At 60.2% G+C, this 24,392-nt stretch overlaps 2 protein-coding genes across 2 annotated transcripts in view; one reads left to right on the top strand and one right to left on the bottom strand.

The window, feature by feature from the left end:
• LOC129534707 (spectrin beta chain, non-erythrocytic 5-like) overlaps positions 1 to 11,544 on the top strand; it is a 30,206-nt gene extending 18,662 nt beyond the window's left edge. Inside the window, 25 exon segments of the mRNA XM_063706817.1 lie at positions 21 to 183; positions 390 to 420; positions 423 to 577; positions 821 to 898; positions 1,559 to 1,731; positions 3,370 to 3,460; positions 3,602 to 3,748; positions 4,625 to 4,762; positions 4,841 to 5,097; positions 5,296 to 5,482; positions 5,737 to 5,949; positions 6,598 to 6,794; positions 6,915 to 7,119; positions 7,367 to 7,561; positions 8,140 to 8,295; positions 8,558 to 8,763; positions 8,898 to 9,069; positions 9,337 to 9,513; positions 9,599 to 9,700; positions 10,008 to 10,142; positions 10,480 to 10,551; positions 10,960 to 11,020; positions 11,023 to 11,045; positions 11,178 to 11,269; positions 11,391 to 11,544. Coding sequence (XP_063562887.1) covers positions 21 to 183; positions 390 to 420; positions 423 to 577; positions 821 to 898; positions 1,559 to 1,731; positions 3,370 to 3,460; positions 3,602 to 3,748; positions 4,625 to 4,762; positions 4,841 to 5,097; positions 5,296 to 5,482; positions 5,737 to 5,949; positions 6,598 to 6,794; positions 6,915 to 7,119; positions 7,367 to 7,561; positions 8,140 to 8,295; positions 8,558 to 8,763; positions 8,898 to 9,069; positions 9,337 to 9,513; positions 9,599 to 9,700; positions 10,008 to 10,142; positions 10,480 to 10,551; positions 10,960 to 11,020; positions 11,023 to 11,045; positions 11,178 to 11,269; positions 11,391 to 11,544 — 3,580 coding nt within the window.
• A 2,623-nt stretch (positions 11,545 to 14,167) lies between these two features.
• On the bottom strand, positions 14,168 to 24,054 carry LOC129532042 (cytosolic phospholipase A2 beta). The gene is made up of 20 exons (XM_055380065.2): positions 23,407 to 24,054; positions 22,099 to 22,171; positions 21,649 to 21,785; positions 21,404 to 21,535; positions 21,214 to 21,254; positions 21,036 to 21,078; positions 20,738 to 20,792; positions 20,360 to 20,490; positions 20,033 to 20,116; positions 19,722 to 19,759; positions 18,493 to 18,628; positions 17,697 to 17,833; positions 17,240 to 17,462; positions 16,990 to 17,107; positions 16,536 to 16,673; positions 16,264 to 16,368; positions 15,943 to 16,122; positions 15,490 to 15,656; positions 14,803 to 14,989; positions 14,168 to 14,677 (listed from the first exon to the last, which is right to left on the bottom strand). The coding sequence occupies exons 1-20, from the start codon at positions 23,413 to 23,415 to the stop codon at positions 14,466 to 14,468; spliced, it is 2,346 nt and encodes a 781-aa protein (XP_055236040.2). The 5' UTR covers positions 23,416 to 24,054; the 3' UTR covers positions 14,168 to 14,465.
• Positions 24,055 to 24,392: the final 338 nt, after the last annotated feature.

Genomic DNA, 24,392 nt, shown 5'->3' with positions numbered 1-24,392 from the left:
CTGACGAGCGCCGTGGGCAGGAGGGAGGCGCTGGATGCCTTGCACCAAGCTCAGAAACTCCAGGCAACGCTGCAGGAATTGCTGGTCAGCGCCCAGAGGCTGCGGGCTCAGATGGACACGAGCCCCGCTCCTCGCAGCCCTGTGGAAGCCCGGCGTATGTTAAAAGAGCATCAGGAGTGCAAGGTGAACGGGCAGCTGGCCCAAGCCTTTCCCAGGCTCTCAGCTCCGCCCTCCCCTCCCCTTCCTCTCATCTCCTTGCTCTTGGGCCTCCTGAGTGTCCCGCCCTGCCTATCTCCTCCAGCTTCCCACTCCTCAGCTGCTTCCCCACCTCTCTCCTGCCTGCTGGGCTGCTTCCAGCCCCCAGTGATCTGAGCCCAGTCCTGTTCCAGGCCGAGCTGGACTCCTGGACAGACAGCATCAGCCTGCCCGAAGCACTGGGCAGCGACTGCTCACAGCGGGGCACCCCTTCAGCTCCGACATTCGCCAGGTGCTGGCTGGCTTAGAACAGGAGCTGAGCAGCCTGGAAGGGGCCTGGCAGGAGCATCAGCTACAGCTGCAGCAGGCCCTGGAGCTACAGGCAGGCACAGTCCCATCCCCAGCCTGCATCTTGCTCCCCGCCCCGCAACAGGGCCTGCGCTGACCCCACAGCCTCTGGTCAAGGCTAAGACTGGAGGGGCTGCTGTGCCAGGGACTTCCCCACCACTCAGCACTCTTGCCTTCCAGGACCCTGGTTCCCTAACCTGTGCCACTGGAACAGTCACTCCGACTGCAGTGGCTGGACCCTCCGCCGACTGTCTCTTGCCTTTTCCTTTGTTCTCAGCTGTTTCTGAGCTCAGTGGAGAAGATGGAACGTTGGCTTTGCAGCAGGGAAGACTCCCTAGCCAGTGAGGGTCTATGGGTAGGTGCCCAGCAGGAATGGGCAGGAGGGGGGAATTACAAGAGCAGCATTAGGGGTCAAACCAGCCAGTGCTGCCTGAGCTCCGTAGGCCAGGGATCCTCCCCTTCTGGGCCATCTCCCCACCCTGGGCCACATCCGTCACTGGGCAGTTACTTACCTGTCATCTAGAGCAGTTCCCATGCAGCTGTGGGCAGGCCCCACCACGAACACCAGGGAGCTTCTAGAGTGCTTGTGTGGGCCTGACCCGTTCCTGCCACCTCACCCCTGCCCTCCTCGCTTCCCAAATGCCTAGAGGTTGGCTTTTCCCGCCACTGCCCCAACCCTGAAGCAGACGAGTGTAACTTATAGGAGACCTCAGAGGATAACTGGGGACTAACGTGGTCCTCCAGGGAGTGCAGAGGAGGGAGCTTTCACCTTACATGAAAAAGCTCTGCTTGCCTCAGAGATTCTGGCTCTTGATCCCTGTCCCAAATGCCTCCCCTGGCTGGGAATCACTGTCTTAAAGCTGGAAACAGCCTTGAGGGATGTGAGGGATGTGTTTGGGCGGAGCAGCCGCTCTGTGGATGAGCATTTGGTAGGGTGGTTCTAGGTGGGAAGGCAGGTAGCCTGGGATGGGAGGAGGAGGCTCATGGACAGTATTGGGTTCCCCACTCCCACCAGGACCCCTTGGCCCCCATGGAGCCCCTTCTGTGGAAGCACAAGATGCTGGAGCGGGACCTGGAGGTGCAGGCGGGAAAGATCAGTGCTCTGGAGGCCACGGCCCGCGGCCTGCACCAGGGTGGGCACCCCGAGGCCCAGAGTGCCCTGGGCAGGTGCCAGGCCATGCTTCTGAGGTAGTGGTGGCTCTGGGGTGAGGGGTGCTGTGGGCGGGCTGGCACAGGCATCTGGCATCCCGGTTCTTCCCTTCCCACCCTTCCACTACTTGGCCCAGGCTCACCAGCCTTGTCCAAGGAGTGAGGTAAGATGCCGGGGGTCCCCACCACCCCTGGCCCTGCAATGTGTCTGCCTGTTACGGACATCAAACACCACGTGGCAAATCCCACTTCCTTCTTCATTCAGTTGAGACCAAAGGGAGTTTCAAGAGAGGCTTATGCTAGGAGACCAAGAGGAAACCAACTCACGAAACGGAAGGTGGCAGGGCACAGAGGTCAAGCATCAGCCTTCCACAGAGGTCAAGCATCAGCCTTCCACAGAGGTCAAGCACAGTCCTGAGTCCCTGTGCTGCCCACTAATGGCAGGACCCAGACAAGTTCCTCCTCACGGCAGCTGAGCCTCACATCCCGGGCTTTAACGGCTGTGATGAGGACGAAAGCACGGTGCTGGCCCCACAGGCAGGCTAGCAGAAGTCTTAGCTCATCTAACTGAAGTTCAGACACAGATGCATGTGACCTGCATGGCCCATGAGACCCCAGCTCTGCAGTTTTTTTTTTCCCTGTAAAAGCTCAGCGGGTTTGGCTGCTTCATGCAGCTCCTCAGACTTTTAGATCAAGGCAGATACGGTCAAAAGCCAGATCCCAGACTGGTGGGGGCTTTTGTCCTTCTCAGAGAGCCGATCAGAGAGCCAACCAGCACCCACAAATGCCATGGCTCCTTGTGCTGGTGTCCTGGCAGTGGTCGGGGCCACCCCCTCTCCATTCTTGCAGGTGGACCACACCTGGGTACCTGTGGAGGTCTTTGAATTAACAGAATGCAAACTTTGCTCTGCTGGTCTCTGTCACCACCCCCTCCCCCAGTCACCTTAGGTGGTTCCTGGCAGGCTCAGCTTCCCCCAGCACAGTGCCACCCTGACTTCCAGCCCCTGGCTTCTGCCCTCCTGCGGGAGGCAGATCGTCCCCCTGTGCTTGTGTCTGCCCCAGTTTCCTCCTCTCATGAGGTCACACTGGATTAGGACCCACCCATGTCACCTCATTTTCACTTAATTACCTCTTTTAAAGACGCTGTCTCCAAAAACACTTCTGGAGTTAGGCCTTCAACGTAAGAGCTCAGGGGTACAGGCTGGGTGCAGTAGTTCACGCCTGTAAACCCAGCACTTTGGGAGGCCGAGGTAGGTGGATCATTTGAGGTCAGGAGTTCAAGACCAGCCTGGCCAACATGGGGAAACCCTGCCTCTACTAAAACTACAAAATTTAGCTGGGCGTGGAGGTGTGAGCCTATAGTCCTAGCTACTCGGGAGGCTGAGGCAGAAGAATTGCTTGAACCCGGGAGGTGGAGGTTGCAGTGAGCCGAGATTGTGCCACTGCACTCCAGCCTGGGTGACAGAGTGAGACTCTGTCTCAAAAACAAAAAGAAACTTGGGGGTACAAAATCCGGCGCATAACAGACACAAATACAGAGGGGGAGTGCAATGTACCTTTATTCCAAAGGAAACTCCAGACTCGGAGTATATTCATACCCGAGAAAGCCTAGGCTGGACGGGCACCCCACCTGGCCCCGGGGGTGGCTCCAGGCCCATGAGCCTCTCCTCCTGGCAGGAAGGAGGCGCTCTTCAGGCAAGCCGGGACCTGCCGCCATCGCCTGGAGGAGCTCCGGCAGCTGCAGGCCTTCCTGCAGGACTCCCAGGAGGTTCGCCTCACTTGGAGAGGGAGGCGGTCATGGTGGGGAAGGAGTCGACCCAGGGAAAGGCCACCCTTCCTCTGGGGTATCCCAGAGGTCAGGGGAAGGGGAAAGCCCTGGACAGCAGGCCTGTCCTCCCCACGTGCCCAGGTGGCTGCGTGGCTGAGGGAGAAGAACCTGGTGGCCTTGGAGGAGGGTTTGCTGGACACAGCCATGCTGCCAGCACAGTTACAGAAGCAGCAGAATTTCCAGGCGGAGCTGGACGCGAGCATGCACCAACAGCAGGAGCTGCAGCGGGTGAGGCCCTGCAGGCAGGAGGGTGGTGGGACAGCTCTCCAGGCAGAACACAGGACGGTGCCCCAGAGCTGGTGCTGAACGGTGGCCAACGTTATCCAGTACTTTCTGTGTGAAGGCACCTGGCTAAGCGGTTGTTTAGGCAGAAGTGTAGTGAGAAGAAGTTGCTTTCCGGGTGGGGGCACCCTCTCCAAAAATGGCACCTTTTCAGTAATTTTAAAGATAACATTTTGATGTGAACAGGACATAGCCACCAGTCCTGTGAGTGAAGGAGTCAAAACATAGCCACTTTGAGACAGGGTCTTGCTCTGTCACCCAGGCTGGAGTGCAGTGGCAAGATCTCAGCTCACTGCAACCTCCGCCTCCCAGGCTCAAGTGATCTTCCCAGCTCAGCCTCCCAAGTAGCTGGGATCACAGGCCCACACCACCACATCCAGCTACTTTTTTGTATTTTTGGTAGAGATGGGGTTTTGCCATGTTGTCCAGGCTGGTGTCAAACTCCTGAGCTCAGGCAGTCCACCTGCCTCAGCCTCCCAAAGTGCCGGGATTACAGGAATGAGCCACTGTGCCCAGCATAGCACTTTTTAAAACATTCTCTTTTCCACCTGCAAAGGCAGGTCCTGACCCCAGGCTGGCTCCCTCTGATATAAGTCACCCTGCTAAGCATTTTATATGACTTATCTCATTTAAACAAAATAACCATTATTTTCTCTATGATACGGATGAGGAAACTGAGGCTTAGGTAAAGAAAGTCGCTCAAGATCACGCAGCTGGACCGCAGGGACTCTGCAGCTCTAGTGCTGGTGCTCAGAGTCAACACCAGTGCCCTGGTACCGGCAGTCCTGAGTCCACAAGGTGTGTTTCATGTTGTGGCTGCAGGAGGGACAGAGGCTGCTGCAGGGGGGCCACCCAGCCTCGGAGGCCATCCAGGAGCGACTGGAGGAGCTGGGAGCACTCTGGGGTGAGCTGCAAGACAACTCCCAGAAGAAGGTGGCCAAGCCCTAGAAGGCCTGCGAGGTGAGGTTGTGCAGGCCGAGGGGTGGCTGGCCGGGCTCCAGGCCACTCCCCTCCTGCCTACCTCACTTTCTACCCTAGGCCCTGCGTCTGCGGCGGAGCATGGAGGAACTGGAGAACTGGCTGGAGCCCATCGAGGTTGAGCTGAGAGCCCCCACTGTGGGCCAGGCCCTGCCTGGGGTGGGCGAGCTCCTGGGCACACAGAGGGAGCTGGAGGCAGCAGTGGACAAGAAGGCCAGGCAGGCTGAGGCACTGCTGGGCCAGGCCCAGGCCTTTGTGAGGGAAGGCCACTGCCTTGCCCAAGATGTGGAAGAGCAGGCCCGGCGGCTGCTTCAGAGGTAGATCCACCTGTGCCCTCAGCTTCTCTTCCCTGCCTTCCTGGAGGGACCCCCACCCCTGCCCTCTTAACTGATGTCTTCTCACTTTCTCCCCTTGCCCATGGTGAGGGCCACAGCTGGGTGATGTGTGTCACCAGGTATCCCTAATACTGACACCCTGGTCCCTGCCTCCCTTGGTCCCACCCTCCACCACTGCAGGTTCAAGAGCCTGAGGGAGCCCCTGAAGGAGCGCAGGATGGCCCTGGAGGCCCGGAGCCTCCTCTTGAAGTTCTTCAGGGACGCCGACGAGGAAATGGCCTGGGTGCAGGAGAAGCTGCCTCTGGCCGCTGCCCAGGACTATGGCCAGAGCCTGAGTGCAGTGCAGCACCTGCAGGAGCAGCACCAGGTGTGGGCCCACCCGGGGAGGGCCGGCCTCGCACGTGAGCAGGGCTTCTCAGCCAAGGAAATGGCACTCTCTGTGGCCCAGCCAGGAACTCTCTGCCTGTGGGGGCTTTTGGGATGCCCTGGATTCTTTGGGAGTCATGGGGACAGGGAACTCCTTGGGGACAAGTTAGTGGGGTCCCGTGAAACTTCAAGCACAACTGTGGGAGTCCCCCAAGGGTCAGCAACATCCGCATCCTCCTGCCTCCTCCCCCACAGAACCTGGAGAGTGAGATGAGCAGCCACGAGGCTCTGACCCGGGTGGTGCTGGGCACTGGGCACAAGCTGGTGCAGGCTGGGCACTTTGCCGCCCACGAGGTGGCCGCCCGGGTGCAGCAGCTGGAGAAGGCCATGGCCCACCTGCGGGCAGAGGCGGCGCAGAGGCGGCTTCTGCTGCAGCAGGCTCAGGAGGCCCAGCGGTTTCTGACTGAGGTGAGGGGACTGATGGGCAGGGCACAGCGGGCAGGCCTGGAACACAGGGCGAGTGCGGCCGGGAGGTAACTCCGGGGCTCCTGGCCTGGGCACCTTTCGTCTCCTCCACTCAGTGGTCTCCTGCCCCCAAGGGCTTCCTTCCACATGTTTCCCAGAACACAGCTGCTGGCTGGGTTGGCTTTTGTCTTTTTTCCCTCTAGATCAGTGGTTCTCAACCAGGGCTTTACATGAGAATCACCTGGAACCTTCACTTGGACGATTATAGCTCTTACTTCAGAATGGTGAATACAATTGTAAAGGAAGAAAAACTGAAGTAAATGAAGTAAATAGGCTAATAAATGAAAGGGAGAAACACTGCAAGGAATATTTGCTAAAACTTGGTTTTAAGTGACAAAATCTATGCCTGTGAACCAAGAATAAAATGTCTATTTTGCATGGAAAAAAAACAATCACCTGGACCCTTTACAAAACACTGCCGCTCTGGCTGTGTTCCGGACCAGATGAGGCTGCTTAGGAGTGGGGCCAGGCCGAGGGAGCATGACAGCTCCCAGGTGATTCCCCTGTGCAGCCAGGCTGAGAATCGTGGCTGTAAATCCTGAGCCCTGGAGGGTGCCCCGGGAAAACGGATCTCCACTCTGTCACCCCCAGCTCCCGGAGGCGGGATCCTGGCTGGCTGAGCGGGGCCGTGTCCTGGACAGCGAGGACATGGGCCACAGTGCTGAAGCCACACAGGCCCTTCTGCGGCGGCTGGAGGCCACCAAGAGAGACCTGGAAGCGTTCAGCCCATGCATCGAGCGGTTGCAGCAGACAGCAGCACTCCTGGAGAGCAGGAAGAACCCAGAAAGGTGGGCGGGAGCCACACCATCCGGGAAGGAGCAGAGAGAAGCCCCCTACAGAGATGGCAGGAGACTGCTCCAGCCTGGAAAGGAAGGGCTGCAGTCCAGACTGTCGCTCTCTTCCCACAGCCCCAAGGTGCTAGCCCAGCTGCAGGCAGTTCGGGAGGCCCACGCAGAGCTGCTGCGGAGGGCAGAGGCCAGGGAGCACGGCCTGCAGGAGCAGCTGCAGCTACACCAGCTGGAGCGAGAGACCCTGCTCCTCAACGCCTGGCTGACCACCAAGGCGGCCACCGCCGAGTCCCAGGACTACGGGCAGGACCTGGAGGGTGTCAAGGTGAGTCACTCCTGAGCAAACCTCACGGGGAGTGGGCAGAGGCTGAGGAAGGCCTGCCTTGGGATGAAAAGGTTGCTGGGGAGTCAGCAGAAAGGAGCCTGGAGAGGGTGTCCTAGGGAGGATCCCGATGGTTCCAGAACCTGGGCTGAGGGATTTCAGAGCCATCAGAGTCTGCTGAGCTCTTCATGAGCTTTGAGAGCTCATGATACCATCTCGAGTGACCCTGCTGGGCCTCACACCTTTGCAGGTGCTGGAAGAGAAGTTTGATGCCTTCAGAAAGGAAGTGCAGAGCCTGGGCCAGGCCAAGGTGTATGCCCTGAGGAAGTTGGCAGGCACCCTGGAGCGGGGTGCACCCAGGCGCTATCCCCACATCCAAGCCCAGAGGAGCCGCATTGAGGCCGCTTGGGAGAGGTTGGACCAAGCAATAAAAGCCCGCACAGAGGTATGTGACCACAGGCCGGGCCGAGCTAAGGGGTGTCAGAGTCTTCAAAAAATCCCTCTAAGCCCTCCCTACCACAGGCTTTGGTTCCAACAAGACACACACCCTGCTGGCCTCAAGTGAATGTGCCTTCTCCCTCACCTGCTCAGCTTTCTTCCAGGAATTGGCTGCAGCCCAGGATATTCCATCTCTGTAGGTCCTGGGCTGGGGCTGCCTCCTGAGCTGACCCTGTCCCCCAGCCCCATGAGAGGCACTGCAGGTGGTACTGCCAGAGTCAGCCAGATCCCCGAGAACCGGCCTGCTCCCTCACGTGGACCCAACACCTCGCGTCTGCCTTTCCCTGAGATGCACACGAGGCCCTCTCCTGTCCCCGCCCTCCCCACCCCCTGGCCTGCCGCAGACCCATATCATCACGTTCACTGAGGGCTGCAGCATGGAGGATGGTTTCTGTACCTGGGGACACATCAAGCCCCGTGGTCCTCCTTGTTCAAAAGGAGGTGGCCCAGAAGGCCATGTCTCCAGGGAGAAAGGAATCCTGGGAGCAGAGAACAGCCCTGAGGAGGTCCTTTCTCCTCTCCCAGAACTTGGCTGCAGCCCATGAGGTCCACAGCTTTCAGCAGGCAGCGGCTGAGCTCCAAGGAAGAATGCAGGAGAAGACGGCCCTGATGAAGGGAGAGGACGGAGGCCACAGCCTGTCATCTGTGCGGACCCTGCAGCAACAGCACAGGCGCCTGGAGGTGAGGCCCACGCCGTGCAGCCTGCCTGTCTGAGCCCCTGCCCGAAGGCGGTGGCTGAGGGGACCTATCTCAGCCCTCCCACCCCAGCCTGCTTCAGCCTCCTCTCCAGAAACCCAGATCCTTCCCCGAGGGGCCCTAGGATTTGGCCCAGCTTGTGCAGCAGAGTGGAGGTGGTTCCTCAGAGAGGCCTGGTGCTCCTGAATGCAGAGCACGCATCGGCTCAGTGGGGGGACTGAGGCCTGATCTCATGCTCTGGTTGCAGAGAGAGCTGGAAGCTATGGAGAAGGAGGTGGCACGGGTACAGACGGAGGCCTGCCGACTGGGCCAGCTACATCCTGCAGCTCCGGGGGGCCTGGCCAAGGTGCAGGAGGCCTGGGCCACCCTGCAGGCGAAGGCCCAGGAGGGAGGCCAGCGGCTGGCGCAGGCTGCACAGGGCCATGCCTTCCTCGGGCGCTGCCAGGAACTGCTGTAGGTGTCCTACCTCAGCTGCCGGCTCAGCTCTACCCTGTGGGGTGGGGGTATCCTGGCTCTTGGGGGAGCTGGACCCTCCCTCCCCTGCTCCCCAGCCAGCCCTGACAACAGCTCCCTTCCCTGCCCCACAGAGCATGGGCACAGGAGAGGCAGGAGCTGGCTGAGGACGTGGCGGGGGCTGAGCAGCTCCTTGGGCAGCATGAAGAGCTGGGGCAAGAAATCAGGGAGTGCCGCCTTCAAGCCCAGGACCTGCGGCAGGAAGGACAGCAGCAGGTGGACAACAGCCACTTCATGTCCGCGGAGGTGTGAACTCAGAGGGTGGGCCTGGGGTTGGGCTGGGGATGCAGCCTGATTGCCCAGGGCCTCAGGGCCCCTCACAGGCATGGAAACCAGCGGGAAAGGAAGGCTGGGCGCAGGCAGGGAGAGAGGCTGGGAAGGGGCAGGTGCAGGTCTCACAGCCTTCCCTCTGCACTTCCATGAACACTTGGCTCTCCAGCCCTGCCCTGCCCTGCCCTGCCCATGGTGGGAGCCCTACCCAAGCTGTCACCCATAGCAGCCCCTCCCCACCAGGTGACAGAGTGCCTGCAGGAGCTGGAAGGGCGGCTGCAGGAGCTGGAGGAGGCTTGGGCCCTGCGCTGGCAACGCTGTGCCGAGAGCTGGGGCCTGCACAAGTTTCGGCAGAGGCTGGAGCAGGCTGAGGCCTGGCTGGCCTGCCGGGAGGGCCTCCTGCTGAAGCCCGACTATGGGGTGAGTGGGGGTCCTGCCCCTTAGCTGGCTACCAGGCTCTGGGCACCCCTCAAGCTGGGCCTCACCTGAACATGCTTCTCCCCAGCACTCAGCCTCAGATGTGGAGTTGCTGCTGCAGAGACACCAGGACTTAGAAAAGCTGCTGGCAGCCCAGGAAGAGAAGTTTGCCCAAATGCAGAAGACAGAGGTGCCGACTGCCTCGGCTAGGGGCTGAGGGCTGGTGGGGGAACAGTCCCTCTCAGCCTGCAAGTCAGTGTCTCCCAGGGCACTGAGCCCTCACCCGGCCCTGCCTTACCTGCTCCTTTCCCTGGCCAGCTGCAGTGGTGGGAGAGGCACCATTGTGGACTGGGTGTGAGCCTCCAGAGCCAAAGCTGAAAGAGCTAGTGACGGGGAGGCAGGCCCCTCTGACCGGGAGGGCTGGGGGAGGGGAGATAGACGGGAACCCGAGGTGTGGCTGGTCTCCCTGACCTGGCTCACCTTGCTCACTCCCCAAGATGGAACAGGAGCTCCTGCTGCAGCCACAGGAGCTGAAGCCCGGGAGAGCTGGCAGCTCGCTGACATCCTGTCAGTGGAGGCCCTCTGGACACCAGGGGCTAGGAGCACAGCTGGCTGAGACGAGGGACCCCCAGGCAGGTGTCCCCATGGGGCTGCAGCCACCCCCGCCGTGGTCTCCCTGGAGCATGCAGTGGGGCTGGGGCTGGGGCTGTGGGGGTGAGGGCCCACACCCTGGAGCCAGTGCTGGGAGCCCGGGCACAGGAGCTGAAGGTCATTAGGAATAAAGATGGCTGTCTACAGCCATACCACCCTGAACATGCCCGATCTCATCTGATCTTAGAAGCTAAGCAGGGTCAGGCCTGGTTAGTACTTGGATGGGAGGAATAAAGAGAGCAGGGGGCAGTGGGTGCCTTGCCCACCTTCCTGAGGGTGCTGGTCCTGACATTTCTGGGCCCCATCTTGCATTTTCAGGATGCAAAGGGTACCCCCACCATGGAGGGGTCTTTGGAGTTCAAGCAGCACCTGCTGCCTGGCGGGAGGCAGGTAAGTGCCTGGAGATTCCTTCTCCAGGCAGCTCCCCACTTGCAGCAGCACTTGAGTGGCTCGAAGAGCCATCTGGGCCTGGCACCCTTGCACTGTGAACTTGGGCAGATGCCACCCCCCACCATGCTGTCCAGGCAGTTTGGCTCCTTGGGACCCTTCCCAGCTTCTGCCACCGCCCCCACCTACCCACCCCCCCAGGAGGTGCTGGGATTCCTCCTCCCCATCTGCTCTTCCCCTTCCGCTTGGTTTCCCGTCAGAGCCCCTGTGTGGCTTCCCTTTCCCCATGGGGACTTTGGTCTAATCCACTGCTTTTCCTGGGAAGCTCCACACACACGGTGAGGCGTGGACAGGCCCTAGCTCTGGCTTCCTGTGTGTGGCTCATGCGACCTTCCCACCTCCTCTCCACAGCCTAGCTCGAGCTCCTGGGACAGCTGCCGCGGGACCTTGCAGGGCAGCTCTCTGAGCCTGTTCTGGATGAGAGGATGGCAGCGGAGGTACCAGGTGGGGTAGGGGAGATACAGACATCAGGGTGCTGGGAAACAAGGCAGAGGGGCCCCAGGACAGAGGGACCCCACAGGGAAAAGCTGAGATGGCCGCAGTGACCCCTGCCTCTCATCTCTCCTCAGAAAGTAGCTTCCACAGCCCTCCTTGACCTCACGGGAGCCCGGTGTGAGAGGCTGCGGGGCCGCCATGGCAGGAAACACACATTCTCCTTAAGGTGAGCGGAGAGACATGGACTGTGGCATCGCCCCCAGCAGCCACCTGGCTCAGCGGGGGCTGGAGGCATGGGGGTCCCCAAAGGGACAGTGGAGTTTGACCTGTGACTGTGTGGGTGCCAGGCTGACCAGTGGGGCAGAGATCCTGTTTGCGGCACCGTCCGAAGAGCAGGCTGAGAGCTGGTGGCGAGCCCTGGGCAGCACTGCAGGCGGGCTTCAGGGGAAGGATGTGGGGAGGGCGGCCGACTCCCTGGGCCCCAAGCTCCTGGGCCCCTAGTGTTTTATGCATCCTAGGGAGGTTTCACAGTTAGCATCTCTCACCTCCAAGAAGTGGGACTTACTGTTTTTTCTCAAAGAATTTAGGTCCTAGAGAGGTTACGCAACTTGCCCAAGATCACACAGCTAATTAGCAGAGATGGGGCCAGTTTTGAACCCCCAGCTGTGTCCTGGTCCTGTTCTGCCCCTTTTGGAGTCTGCCACTCAGACTGCCCCAAGCCCTTCCTGCCAGAATCCTCATGGACTGTGTTCCTCCAAGGGCTTTCCAGGCTCTGGTCTGTCTGATCTGGGTGCTTCTCTAACCTTCTAGTCCTCAGACAACTTTGAATGTCACCACCCTTGAGTTGTTTTGCAGACAGTAAGCAAGCCAGGTTCTACTTGGAGGAATATATAGAGACAACCCTTTGGACTTTCTTCCGTGGTCAGCGTGCTCTGCTGAGGCTCCGTGTGGACAGTGTGTTCAGGGAATGTGTCTGGGATCCTAGCTCTGTCGCTGGTTCCCCTGGACTCTCCTCCCAAGTCTGTCTTCCCAGAAACCCAAAGGGATCTTGAGTTGTTCGACATTCCAGAATCCCCCACCTCCTAAGAAAGCTCAGCCTTTCTTAACTCGCCTGTGAGGAGTTTCCTAAGAGGCAGGACGCATGGGGGAAAAACCTGCCCACAAGTGCTCAGCCCGCCCCGCACCCCCACGTGGGAAGGGCCTGGCATGGCCAGGCCACCTAAGGCTGTGCTGAGCCTCCAGAAGCTGGAGGAAGGAGCAGCCAGACCTAGCGCCTGCAGATGGTCTGGGCCGGGCTAACAGTGGTCATTCCCTTGCTCTGCAGCCGAGTCTGAGCCCAGAACTCAAAGCCAAACCTGTCAGCTCTCCGAATGGGTGCACGACCAAGGATGCCCGGCCTGGATGTCTACTCAGGTGGGACACCTGGGTGGGGGAAGCAGGGCAGGGAGCCCTGGGCTTCAGTGGCTGGCAGGCGCTGTCCTCTGAAGCCTGAGGTTCTGGGCCTCAGACTTACTCTGTTGGGCTGTAGGGAAATGCTATTGGAACCCTCAGCTGCCCCTGCCCACTCTCAGCTGAGAGAGGAATCCAGGCCACAAAGCCCAGATTTCCACAGACTCGACAGTGGTCCCCTCCCAGGGCTCACTCCATGCTCCGGTGTGGGGACCCTGTAGACGAAGCTGCCCAGGCTCCCTGTGCCCTTCCTGCTCGGCTGCTTGTGGGAGGGACAGCCAGGTTTCCCTCTGCCCAGTGCTGAGAGCCTGCCTGGGTTTGTTTCCCATGCACTCCACTTTCCTCCCTCCTCTCCCCTCTCCAAGGCACAGCACATTGGCAGGACGGCCAGACCCTGCCCCACCCTTGTTCTAACCCGTTCTCTACCTGGTCCTCCCCTGCTTTCCCCAATCCCCACTCCATGGCAATGGAGAGGGCCAGCATGTCCCGGCCTGCAGGCCAGGGAGGAGATGCGAAGGTGGATGTGCGGGGGCAGGTGGCTCTTACCTGGCTCCTCAGTCCCTCCTTGTAGATCCCAGCATCATTTCAATGCTCAACCCCCCTCACCCACATCTCCTTCCCTTCCAAACCAGAGGGCTTCAGGCTCTCCAGGGGGAGGGGACACCTGGGGTTAGGTGAAAGTGGAGGAGGGACTGGAGACAGGCAAATCCTCCGTGCATGGGCCCCATGCCAGGATGTGCCTAGACGTGCACACGCATATACAGCCGTGTGCCTGGAGGGCTCATACCATGAGGGGTGGCAGCCACGGCTGTGGTCTCCAGTGTAACCATCTGCTCCCAGTCCTGCAGAGCCCAACATATGATTTAGATGATGTGTTGCTGACGGGACAGGCCTTGTCCTGGACACAGTGGCTCCTGAGGCTACCAGGACAGCCATTTTTTCTGCTGTCTCTAACCCAGGGCTGGGGTCGCTAGGCCAGCTGACAGACGTAGAGTTGGGTTATGAGAGTCGAGGCAATTCCCACCCACTCACCCGTCACTGTGGTCGCGGCTGCAGCGCCTGTCAGCTCTGGAATCCACCCCCACGCTTATTCTAGGAGGCTGGCTGGTCCAGGGGAGGGCGGGGCACCAGTGTTTGTTTGGAGAAGATTCTGGGGTGGCCATACCCTACTAAATTCATTCCGTTTTCCCAACAGGTCTGATCCCTGAGGTGAACCCCAATGTAACACCAAACTTCAGGGGCACAAGCGAGGACACATCTAAGGGACCAGAATGAGACTCGGCTACAGGCAAAAGGGCTCCTTCCCGTGGCTGCTTCAACCCAGTTCCCCAGGCCCAGCTTCTGGAATAGACAGTTCCTTCTGGTTAGATGGGTCCTACCATGTGGCAGGAAACAGCCATTGCCTGGCCTCCCCCTGCATTCCTGTCTGGGTGAAGAGAAGACGTGTTACGGCAGAGCAGGTGGGCAAGGCCAGGGCTACCCCAGGCCCATGTGGCCTCCTCCTTGCTTGGAAGCGGTGACTCTGAGCACAGGTAGACGCAGATGTGTGCAGAGAATGTGCTCTTCGGAGGAAGAACACTGATGAGCGAGCTCTGTACCAGCCCTTGCCATGTACAGCCAAGAGCCTAGAATGACATGGCCCTTCTCAGCAGTAATAACAGATGGTCTCAGCGCCTCACATTTGTATGAGTCTGTAATGTATCAAGTGCTCCAACTACTCAAGGTAGCGCAGAAGGGAAAACAGGCACAGGCCGGGGGGTTTTGGGTGATTACACAAATGGGCTTGGCCTCCTTACCCCACTGCAAACTGCTGAGGTGCAAGGGAGCTCCCAGCCCTCAGCCTGGACCCTGGGACAGTGCCACCTGAGCCCGAGGCTCTGAAGCACTGCGTGATGACAGTTCCCACCTGCAACTCAGCAGCCAGGGAATGAATGAGAGTCAGGGGTGGCAGGGCCAGGCAGGGGCCCCGGCCATCAGTGGGGCCTGCGCTGCCGCCTCCGCTGCACTGCCTGGCGCAGCGCCTCCAGCAGCTGCTCCTGGTTGTTGCAGACATTGTAATGTGTCAGGTGCAGCAGCTTGTCCGCGTCCTCCTGGCTGTAGGTCACCTTCGTGTAGTGGTAGGGAGAGTCCGATGAAGACAGGTTCACCTCCCCAGCCGCTGCCTCCTCGGGTGTCCGCCGGACCCCTGTGGAGAGAGTGCAGCCTGGCATGGGGAACACGTTGTGGGGAAGACGGGTTTGGAGAGGCACAGGGGACGGAGGAGGTGTGGGGGACTGGGGCAGCAGGATGGGGAGGTGAACAGCAGCTCACCAGGGGCCGAGTACTCCCGGAAGGAGTCGCTGACCAGAGGAAAGTGTAGCACTGCAGGGGCTCCGGGGCAGGTGGGGTCGGAGAAGGTGTGGCACTCCCGAGGCTGGAGCTGCTCTTCGGGGCTGGGCGAGATGGGTGGGAACGGGATCCCCTGCTCCTGGCAGAACCGGCCCAGGAGCTGCAACTGCTGCAGGGCAGGCAGAAGGGGCTTCAGAGGGACAGGGCCCCTGGCATCCTCAACACTGGGGCTGACGTAAGATGCACAGGACCTGGGGCTCCAATGCCAAAACGGTCTCCAGTGGGGCCTACGAAGCCAGTCGTTGGAAAAAACTCTCCACACCTGACAGGCCTCGGTGGCAGCTCCTCTGGGGCTAGACGGAGCCGGGTTACTCCCAGCATTCCAGTTCTGACACTGGGAGCCAAAGCAGACTCAGCAGGTGGGCCCAGAGGCCCAGGACCACACCTCGCAGGTCAGTAAAGGGGACCCAGCTACAAGATACCAGGAGAACCTCGCCAGCTTCCCAACTTCTGGAAAAGAATGAGCTCCTCTGGTGGCAAATTAAGATTCCAGTGTCCCAGTCACAGCTCCTAAAGGAAGCTGAACCAGACACTGGACTCCAAAGCCCCTCTCTTCAGGGGGCAGGGGCCACCCACCGCCTCCCTGGTGGGCTGCCCACCCTTCCCAACCTGGAAGGCTCCGTGGAGGTTGTAGTCCAATGACAGGATGAGGTCCACGTCCCGAGTGGGCTGCAGGAGGGGCAGGCAGCTGGTATTGATGAGGTAGCCAACATCCAGCAGGCACAGGTGGGGCTCCGAGGGTGTCAGCTGGTTGGGGAGCCCATCCAGAGTGGTAGCTAGAAGGTTGGGGAGAGCAGCAATTGTCACAGATACCAAGGGTACCAGATTCCTGCTGGAAGGAGAGACTCTGGCCTCTGGTCCCTGCTCTCCTGCTGAACCAACACCTCCACAGCCCGGCAGGTGGGCCCTGGGTCCCCAAGACAAGAAGAAAAAGACCCCTGTTCCAAGTAGTCCAGGGAATCAAGCTCAAAGCAGGAGAATGGGAGTGGACCGTGAGGGGTATCTGGACTGGGGACTCAAGGCTCAGGTGGCCACAGGAGGACTTTGGAGAGAAGCAGGTACCTTTCCATGTGGAGAAGTGAGGATGCTGAAAGTAGTCTTTGTGGAAATGGAGGCCACGCAGGAAATTATGTGTGGCCTGGGCCAGTGGACGCCACGTCAGAAGATCGGTGAAAAACTCAGCTATCCTGCCGGCTGTTGAGGGTGGTTCTTCTATCTTCAGAAGGGGGACCTGCTCCTTGTCTACACAGGCAAGGTGGGGAAATGGGGACTCCTGCACCTTTAGCCCCACCTTGGTGGTGACCCTGGAGGGGGAAGAGGTGAGAACCCCCCGCCCCCTGGTGCTGCCCCTTGGCACCCTTATGAAGGGGCCGGAGCACTTACCCAGGTTGGCCTGGTTCCTGACCCAGCGGTCCCAGAACTGGCTGGGCTCTGAGGCCCAGTATAAGCTGTCCTGGAGGTTGGCTGCATACAGGTTACTCCAGATACCTGAAAGAGCGGCCGTGAGGGAAGAGGGCCCCCGACTCTTGTCCCAACCCTACCCTTCCCCATGGCCAGTCCTGGCCCAGGAAACTCTTCTGACCGAGGCTGCCCTCTCACCCAGGACCCATTTTCCCTGCTCGGCCCAGCTTCCCCAGCCTGCCAGTGCCCCTCACCTTCTAAGAAGCAGATGCGGGACTCAGGAAGCCTCTTCATCAGCTGCCCCATAAAGAACTCGGAGCCAAAGAGCTCAGAGGGGATGAAGGCCCCGTACTTGGGGAAGCCGACCTCGTAGGGAGAGAACTCGCACCACTCTGTGAGGAGGCCACCCCTCAGCCTCATGGTGCAGAGCCCTTAGGCACCCCCACCCCCACCCCGACCCAGGGTTTTGCTTTAGGGCAGCTGAGGACCAGGAGGCCCAGGCCTTGTGGCCTGGGCTTTGTGCATGGGACCTAAGGCCCCTGCCTCCTTCCCAAAGGGCTGAGGGACCCTGGTAGGGTGCCGGTCTCCAGAAAGCACGGGACCTGGCTCAGGAGAGGTGGGTGTGACATCTGCAATCTGCACACAGGCCCCGTCTCCCCTTATTCCACCAACTGCAAGGGCACAGGTGTCAGCTCTTGGGCCATTCACCCCCAAATTCAAAAGTGGTCAGGCTCTGCCCCTTGGTGTTGAGGGCACAGTAGATGGGCAGAGGGTTCTGGCCATGACTCAGGGCCTCCCGTTGATCTGAGAGCTTGTGATCATGGGGCTGGGGAAAGATGCGTAGAACCTAAACCCACAGCTGCCTGGGTGCCCAGGGCCTTTCCCACCCTGCTGTCCAGCACCGAGCCCCAGCTCCAGCCCTTGCCCTGGCTCTGCCCCCAGGCCGCAGCCCCCGCACCTCATCATGCAGCAGCGCCTCGCTGATGAGGGCCCACAGGTTGGTGAAGCAGCTTGGGTAGCCCAAGCGGGCACGCTCGGCCAGCTCCTGCCGGTACCGCTGCAGCTGGCTGGGGGCCAGCACACCCAGCTTGTTCTTGGTCACCTGCGTCTTCAGCAACTCAGTGGGCCCCGCCAGGTCCTTCTGAGACCACTCTGGGTCCTCATAAAGGTTGGCCAAGGCCCTGGGAAAAGCCAGAGCCAGAGGGCTGTCACTGAAGGACCCCGTCTAGACCCCACGTGCCCCGGGCTTTCTAGGACAATGGCCCGGCAGGGACCTTCCCAGGGTCCCCTTGAGCACGTTTCTCCCTGGCACGTTCATTCTCCCAGCCCTTCTAGTTTTCTCAGAGGCCTAGGAGAACCCTGGCACCAGCACCCCCTGCCACACAGGGGCCAGCATCCGCCTGCCCCCAGCTCACCAGGTGGAGCCCGAGGCCCCGGTGATGTAGGAGACGCAATCCAAGAGGCCCAGCTCCTTCAGGCCAGCCAGCTGCCCATACAGGGAAGTCATTGCCCGGATCCCACCACCAGTGGCCATAATAGCTACCACTGGGATCTGGAAAAGAAGAGAGCCAGGCCTGTAGAGGCCCTAGGGATGGGGAAGGCCAAGTCACAGGAAGAAGAGGTAGCAGGTCAAGTGGCCACCCAGCCCACAGCTAAGGCCTGATCACAGGTCTTGGGACCAGTTCTGAGTCAGCCCTGGGGGCCAGAAACAGCCTTTTGAGTGCCCAGCTCCTCCAGTCCTAAGGGCTCCAGGAAAAAATGGCCCAGGCAAGTTCTGAGCCTCATCTCCTTGCCCTCAGCCCCCGAGCCTGATGCTCACTTTCTGGAAGCCCCAGGGCCCGCCTCAAAATTTTCCCAAATTGCCATCACTCCCCCAGGAGATGGCCCAGGCTAATATGAACCTCCTGAAGCACCCTGGGCCAACAGGCCTCATACCAGATATCTGTCTCCCTCCTCAGACAGGCTAGGCTGAGAACCAAGAAACAGAGTAGGAAAGCCAGCCCTATGAGGTAGCTCCCATGCGGGCTCCAGGTGCCTCAAGCAACACTCTGCCTGTATCAAGTCCCTTCTAACACCAGGTGAGAGGAAGCAGGGTGGGGACAGGCAGCTACGAGCTCTGGTCTAGATCGGGGACAAGCAGCTCCAGTGTTCAGCACCAGGAGCTAGGCCCAAGCAAGCCCGGGGACACCCCATCCAGCCCAGCCCCCAAACCTCATCCTCCTGCAGGTCGCCGTCCAGCTGCAGGGCCTGCCTCAAGGCCGCGGCCACCACCTGCTTCCTCCTGCTCAGGAAGGCCTGCTCCTCTGCACAGGGCCCGAAGCCCAGTCGCACGGCCAGCTCCCTCAGTCTGGCCGGGGAAGGAAGAGACTGTGAGACAGCTCTCAGCCCTCCCCAGAGAATGGAAAGCTGGGTCTGCCTCACCTGTAATACCTACTGCCCTCCCTCTTCTCCCCAACCCTCAATGCCACTCCCGTGTCACAAGACTGAAGTTTGACACCTGGGGAGAGAGTGTCCATGTGGACATGCTTGGGAATGCAGCAAAGCAGACTGGCAGGACCCAGAATGCCGTGGCCGAAAGAGGCTGCTTGGGGTCCCAGGTGCAGACAGGCCCCCAGGCAGGCCCCATACCATAGATCCCCCCTCCAAGTCTCGTGCTCTGTCCCTTACCCACGGAGTTCAAAGCACTTTGGGAGGCTGAGGCAGGCATATAACTTGAGGCCAGGACCAGCCTGGCCAATGTGGGGAAACCCCGTCTCCACTAAAAATACAAAAATTAGCTGGGTGTGGTGGTGGGCACCTGTAATCCCAGCTACTCGGGAGGCTGAGGCAGGAGAATCACTTGAACCCCAGAGGCGGAGGTTGCAGTGAGCCAAGATCGCGCCATTGCACTCCAGCCTGGGTGACAGAGAGAGACTCCATCTCAAAAAAAAAAAAAAAAAAAAAAAAAAAAGGGCAGGGGGCAGAGCAGAAAAGGACCAATAATCCTGTGTCTGTGAGGTGAGAAGCCACTCTCTCAAGACAGAGGGCCAGGGTGGGCGACAACTCTACGAAGATCATTTAAGGTCCAGCCATAACAGCTTCCACCCAAAAGGGCGCAATTTCCCCTCTTCTCTCCCTTGGTTTTCCTGCCCTCTCTGCGCCCCAAACCATGTTACCATTTTCCATCCTCGCCTCCCTGCGTTTTCCAGCCAAACATTTATCAAGTGCTCCCCGGGTGCCTGGCACTGGGCCAGTCACTCGCCCCTCTGACCATAGGTGCTAAGACTCCTCCCAGTACTCCTCCCAGTACTTCGTGCCCCCCCAAGCGCAAGCCTGAGTCCCTTCAGAGAGCATGAGGATGAGGGGCGGCTGTTTCTCCCCCTCACTCCTCCAGGCCTCCTCCAGCCCCGCGCCCTGGTTGTTTTCCAGGGCCTTGCCCAGTCCCCAGCCAGGCCTCTCACCCTGCTTCTTTATTCAGCTCCACTCTCATCAGGGGCTCCTGAAAACCGTGAAGGCCCCAGTCACAAAAGGTCACCTCCACCCAGCTCTGGTCCTCTTACCCTGATCCCCAGCACACCACCCCCGCCCCGCCACTGTCTCCACAGGCACCAGGCCTGAAGCAGGGATGCTCAGAGGACACTCCCCAAAGAGCCTGGCCCCAGCACCTGCTCAAGGTGTGACCCACGGAGAAGCGGGAAGCAGGCCCCTCCCTTTGTGGCCTGGGTCCCAGCCCCATCCAGGCGCCTTGCTTCCTTCCCTGGGAGGCCAGTACCTGGGACGTGGGGAAGACAAGCCTCACCACTTGACCAGAGGGCAGGGCACTCAGTGGCACCTTTAGTTGCTCCTCGGGGGCATCCTGCAGGGGACAAAGAATGGAGACCTAAGAATCTTTACGCTCCCACTCCTAGCAAAGACCTCACCAAACTCCCGCCGGCAGCCATAGAGGTATGGGAGGGACGGGAAGGGGAGGCCAGCATGGGCCCACACATGCTGCCAGGGTGCCCACTCTGCCAGGTGGAGCAGAGGTCAGACTGGGAGGAGGTGCAGAGGGAGGGAGGAAGTTCTGGGGGCCCCACCTCGAGGGAGCGAGGCACACTACCTGCAGGTGAATACTCAGCTCCTGCTCCCAGCAGGCTGGGCAGTGGAAGCGGAAGGTGCCAGTGCCCACAGAGGCCTCCTGCGGACCCTCACAGGACCCAGGAACCACAAGCTGAACTCTGCGCTCTGAGGCTGGAAACAGGAACCAGAGCAGAGAGGCTGGGGACGGTATCTCTGCCCACAGAACCCATCTTGCTGCGTGGCCTGGAGGGCACCTCCCTCTCCCCGCTGAAATAGTCTGGTGGAGATGGATCCCCCACCACGGTCCCCCGAGAAGGCCTAAGGGGAAAGCTCAGGCCCCAGGGAGAATTGTCCAATGCTTAAAGGGGGAAGACAAGAGCTGAGAGCCAGGGGCTGTCCCAGTGGGTTGGGGACTCACACTTCTGGTCTCCTGTCTCCTCCAGTTGAACGTGCAAGCAGGAGAGCTCCCGGGCCTGAGTCATGAAGACAGCCCCTCAGACACTAACCCCACCCCCCATTCAGGGACCCCACCCTCGCAGCACCCTGGCTGCTGCTGGTCTGCACTTCATTACCTGGGCCCTTGAGATTGTATTCCCTTAACAAACTGAAATCCCAGGGTCCCCAGGCTGAGGCAGCGGTGGGCCTGTACCTCAAGTCGCTGGCATGAGGGAGTCCCGGGGACCCCAGACCGCCTCCCAAAGCACTGGCACACTCACCACCAGAACGCCATTGCTGACGAGCCACTCGCCACGGTCAGCCCTGGAAAGAGCCCCCAGAGCCCCCTTAGCAGGAGTCCAGGTTCCCACCCCACAGAGACCTGGGCATCCCCCAGGCACTAGTGCTGTCCTTCCCACAAGGCACTCCCACCCAAACTGCCCCAGGCCCCTGACTCACAGACTCTGCAGGCGAAATTCAACTTCCAGGCGCCCCTCACCCTGGGAAGAGAGCCAGAAGTAACTTAGAAAGGGTCAGAAGGAGTGCACATATGTCAGCGAGTATGAGAGACATGCGTGTGTGTGCATGTGTGCGCGTGGAGATTTCAACCCAGACACCAGCTAGGGCTGCCGTGGAAACACCGCCTTGCCTGAGGGCTCAGCGAGAAGCTCTCGCGCCGGAACTCCCCAGCCCGCAGAGTCCCCGCATCAAACAGTACTGACAACACAGGGTCATCTCCGGTCACCAGGTCCTGGTCAAAGACTTTCAGTTCCACGACATTCTGGAGGGGAAAAGAGTGACAGGGCTGCAGGAGGGAGGGGACAGGAAGGTGAGCAGGGCAGCAGCAGCGGCTGGCGAGGATGTGGGTAGAGTCGGCGCTGATGCCTGGCCCACCTTGAGCTGCCTGTGGATCCTGAAGTGAAAGCTCTGGTTCCAGACAGGGCTACTGCTGTTCTTGACCGTGCGTGTCTGGAGCCTGTGGCTGCAGGCCGTGGGCAGCCAGAGAGTCACGTAGCAGTCAGAGGGGGTCACTGCGGGAAGGAACAAGTGCCCAGCGGTGGACAAGAGCCCTTCCCAGCCGCCCAGACCCACTTCCTTCCATCACCTAGAGCCCCAGGTGGGTTAAGACTGAGGGGGAGGGGAAGTGGGGGGAAGTGGGGGGAAGTGGGGGCCAGAGGCAGAGCCCCAGCTGCCACCTTCCACCCAGAAGCTCCTCTCAGCTCCCTCCTCTAGGCCCTGCCCACCGGCCCACCCGCCTCCACCAAATCCAGCCACAGCACCCTCCTCCTCAGCACCCTCCTCCTCCCTCAGCCCAGCACAGGGGCCAGGGCGGTGCGCACTCACCTAGGTCCTTAGAGGGTAGGCGATGGGCCTGCAGGACACGAACCGTGAGCAGGCAGGTCCTGGACACCTCTGCCTGCAGAGGTGGGAGAGGGGAGACCTGCTACGGGCTGATGAAGCCAAGGGTGACACGGGCCACAAAGGAGGCTGGAGCAGTGCCTCAAGGCCTAATCCTGAACCCCAGGCCCATCCTCCATCTCATCAGAATCCTGAATCAACAAGAGGAGACATGGTATCTCCATCATGACGCCTGCCAGCACTTACACAATGCTCTGCGCCGGCTCTGGGCCAAGGGCTTTGCATACATTAACTCATTTATCGCACAACCACCTTATGCACAGATACTATTTACGATGGCCCACTCCACAAGGAAACTGAGGCACAGAGAAGCAGTCACTTGCCTGAGGTCCACAATTGGGGTTGGAGCCCGGGCAGGCTGGCTCCAGATTTATGCCTCACACAGACCTGCTTCCACCTTCTCGGGCTAGTATCCTTTAGGCTCTCCACCCCACATCCCCAGCCCACACCCCAGCTAAGCAGCTCTCCGGCTGGTCTTGGGTGGCAGGGGACATAAGCTATCGAGGGAGGGGAAGTAGCACATCAGGGCCTTGGGCCCCAGGCTGAGCTGCTCTCGCACCCTCCCTCCACCCTGGTCAGAAGAGCATCCTGGAAATGGGTTCTCTCCTGGGCAGGGGAGGCGGCTCCTAGCTCAGACCCCTCACAGGCTGTCATGTCCTCCAGGTCCTGCCAGGTCAGGCTGAAGATGGTCCCCCGGTAGCTCCCTCCAAACCCATGCCCCTGGTTCTGGGAATGCAGCCTGACAGGCGCACCGGGACCAGGGAAGCCTGTGCCAACTGCTTCCTTTCAGCCTTCCACCTGCCTCTGCAAGGACCCTAACAGGTCAAGTCCAGGGAGCAACCAGGTCCAGGGCAGTGCTGGAGGGCCTCATCCACCAGGGTCAGCCCAGGGCCCTCACACTCCAGGCAACTGAGTCAGAGGAGCATGGAGGAGCCACTTGCTTCCAGGGCCTCAGGGCGGCAGCTGGGAGCCTCTGAGTCTCCAGGGCCCAAATCTATGTTGCCCGGGAGCTCTGCCAGGAGCCCGTTCCCAGGACAGAAAACACTCAGGACGGATCCCTCATCCCCAAGCCTCCTTCTCCCCTGGCTTCTGCCCACTACCCTGGTCTTGTGGTCAATAAACTCCCCTCCCTACCCCTGGAGAAGACCACAGCTCCCATAAGAAACATATTAACTAGGCCCCAGGTAGAGACCAGGGGTCCCAGTAGGGACCCAGGGCCCTGCCAGGCCTTACCACAGCCATGAGACTGAGTCCTCAGGAGCAGGAATGATGGGGCAGTGGCCACAGGATCAAGGACTGTCAGCTTTCTAACCCAGAGCCAGGGATGTGATGTCCCAATTGGTCCCAAGTCCCTCCTACCCGCCGCCTCTGCTCCACCTAAGCTCCACACCCACTCCTGAACCAGCCACCTATCCAGGAAATGAGGCACCCTAAGCCTATACTAGAGCTCCTGATACCTCTGTGGCATTCGCCAGCCTTTACCAGCTGGGCCTGCCCCACCCAGCCCTGCAATCCCAGCCTGGAGAGCTTGCTGCCAGGGGCTGAGCAGAAGGAAAGCAGGGGTGAGTCCCAGAACAGCAGCCAAGAGAAGAGTGGAGTTCCCTGTCACAGGCCTTTCGCAACTCTGGCACCTGTTGGACAGGAATGCCCAGTCTTGATGGCAGGGCTCCATCAATCTGAGATGAACACCCGGGCCCCCTCACGACAGGCAGGGGAGTGGCTGTCACATAAAACAGCCCTTCAAAGCTAGGTGCTGAGTCGCCGGGGATGAGGCCTGTGGGTTGGCACTCAGGGGCAGGGGGTTCTTCTGCCTCCAGGGCATGGTTTGTGGGGGGGTCAGCGTGTGGAGACCAACTCTTTCCTCAGAGGGACAGCCCCACGAGACGCGGGGGCTTCCGTCCCTTCCTGCCTGTGCCTGTTATGGGAGAAACAGGGGTTATCCCCAGGGCACCAGGTCCCACCTGCTGCCCCTGAACTGGGGGAGGACAGTAACCGTAGGAGAGCTAGGAATAGCTCTCAAGGTCCTGGGCCAAAGTGGTCCGGACCAGAGAGCTACAAGACTCAGGTCTGCTTGCTTGTCCCAGGGAGGGGCTGCGGTGGCTCTCATGGACAGTGGGACTTGGGCAGCTGACGGCTCTTTGGGCCCAGGCTGGGATCCAGCCCTCACCCCCAGTGAAGGTCACCCTGAAGTTTTTACCTGAACCTTCAGGCCCTCCTTA

The sequence above is a fragment of the Gorilla gorilla genome, chromosome 1 (assembly GCF_029281585.2).
Source record: "Gorilla gorilla gorilla isolate KB3781 chromosome 1, NHGRI_mGorGor1-v2.1_pri, whole genome shotgun sequence".
Lineage (NCBI taxonomy): Eukaryota > Metazoa > Chordata > Mammalia > Primates > Hominidae > Gorilla > Gorilla gorilla.
The sequence above is the reverse complement of the archived record's forward strand: the minus strand, read 5'-3'. Positions and strand labels throughout refer to the sequence as shown.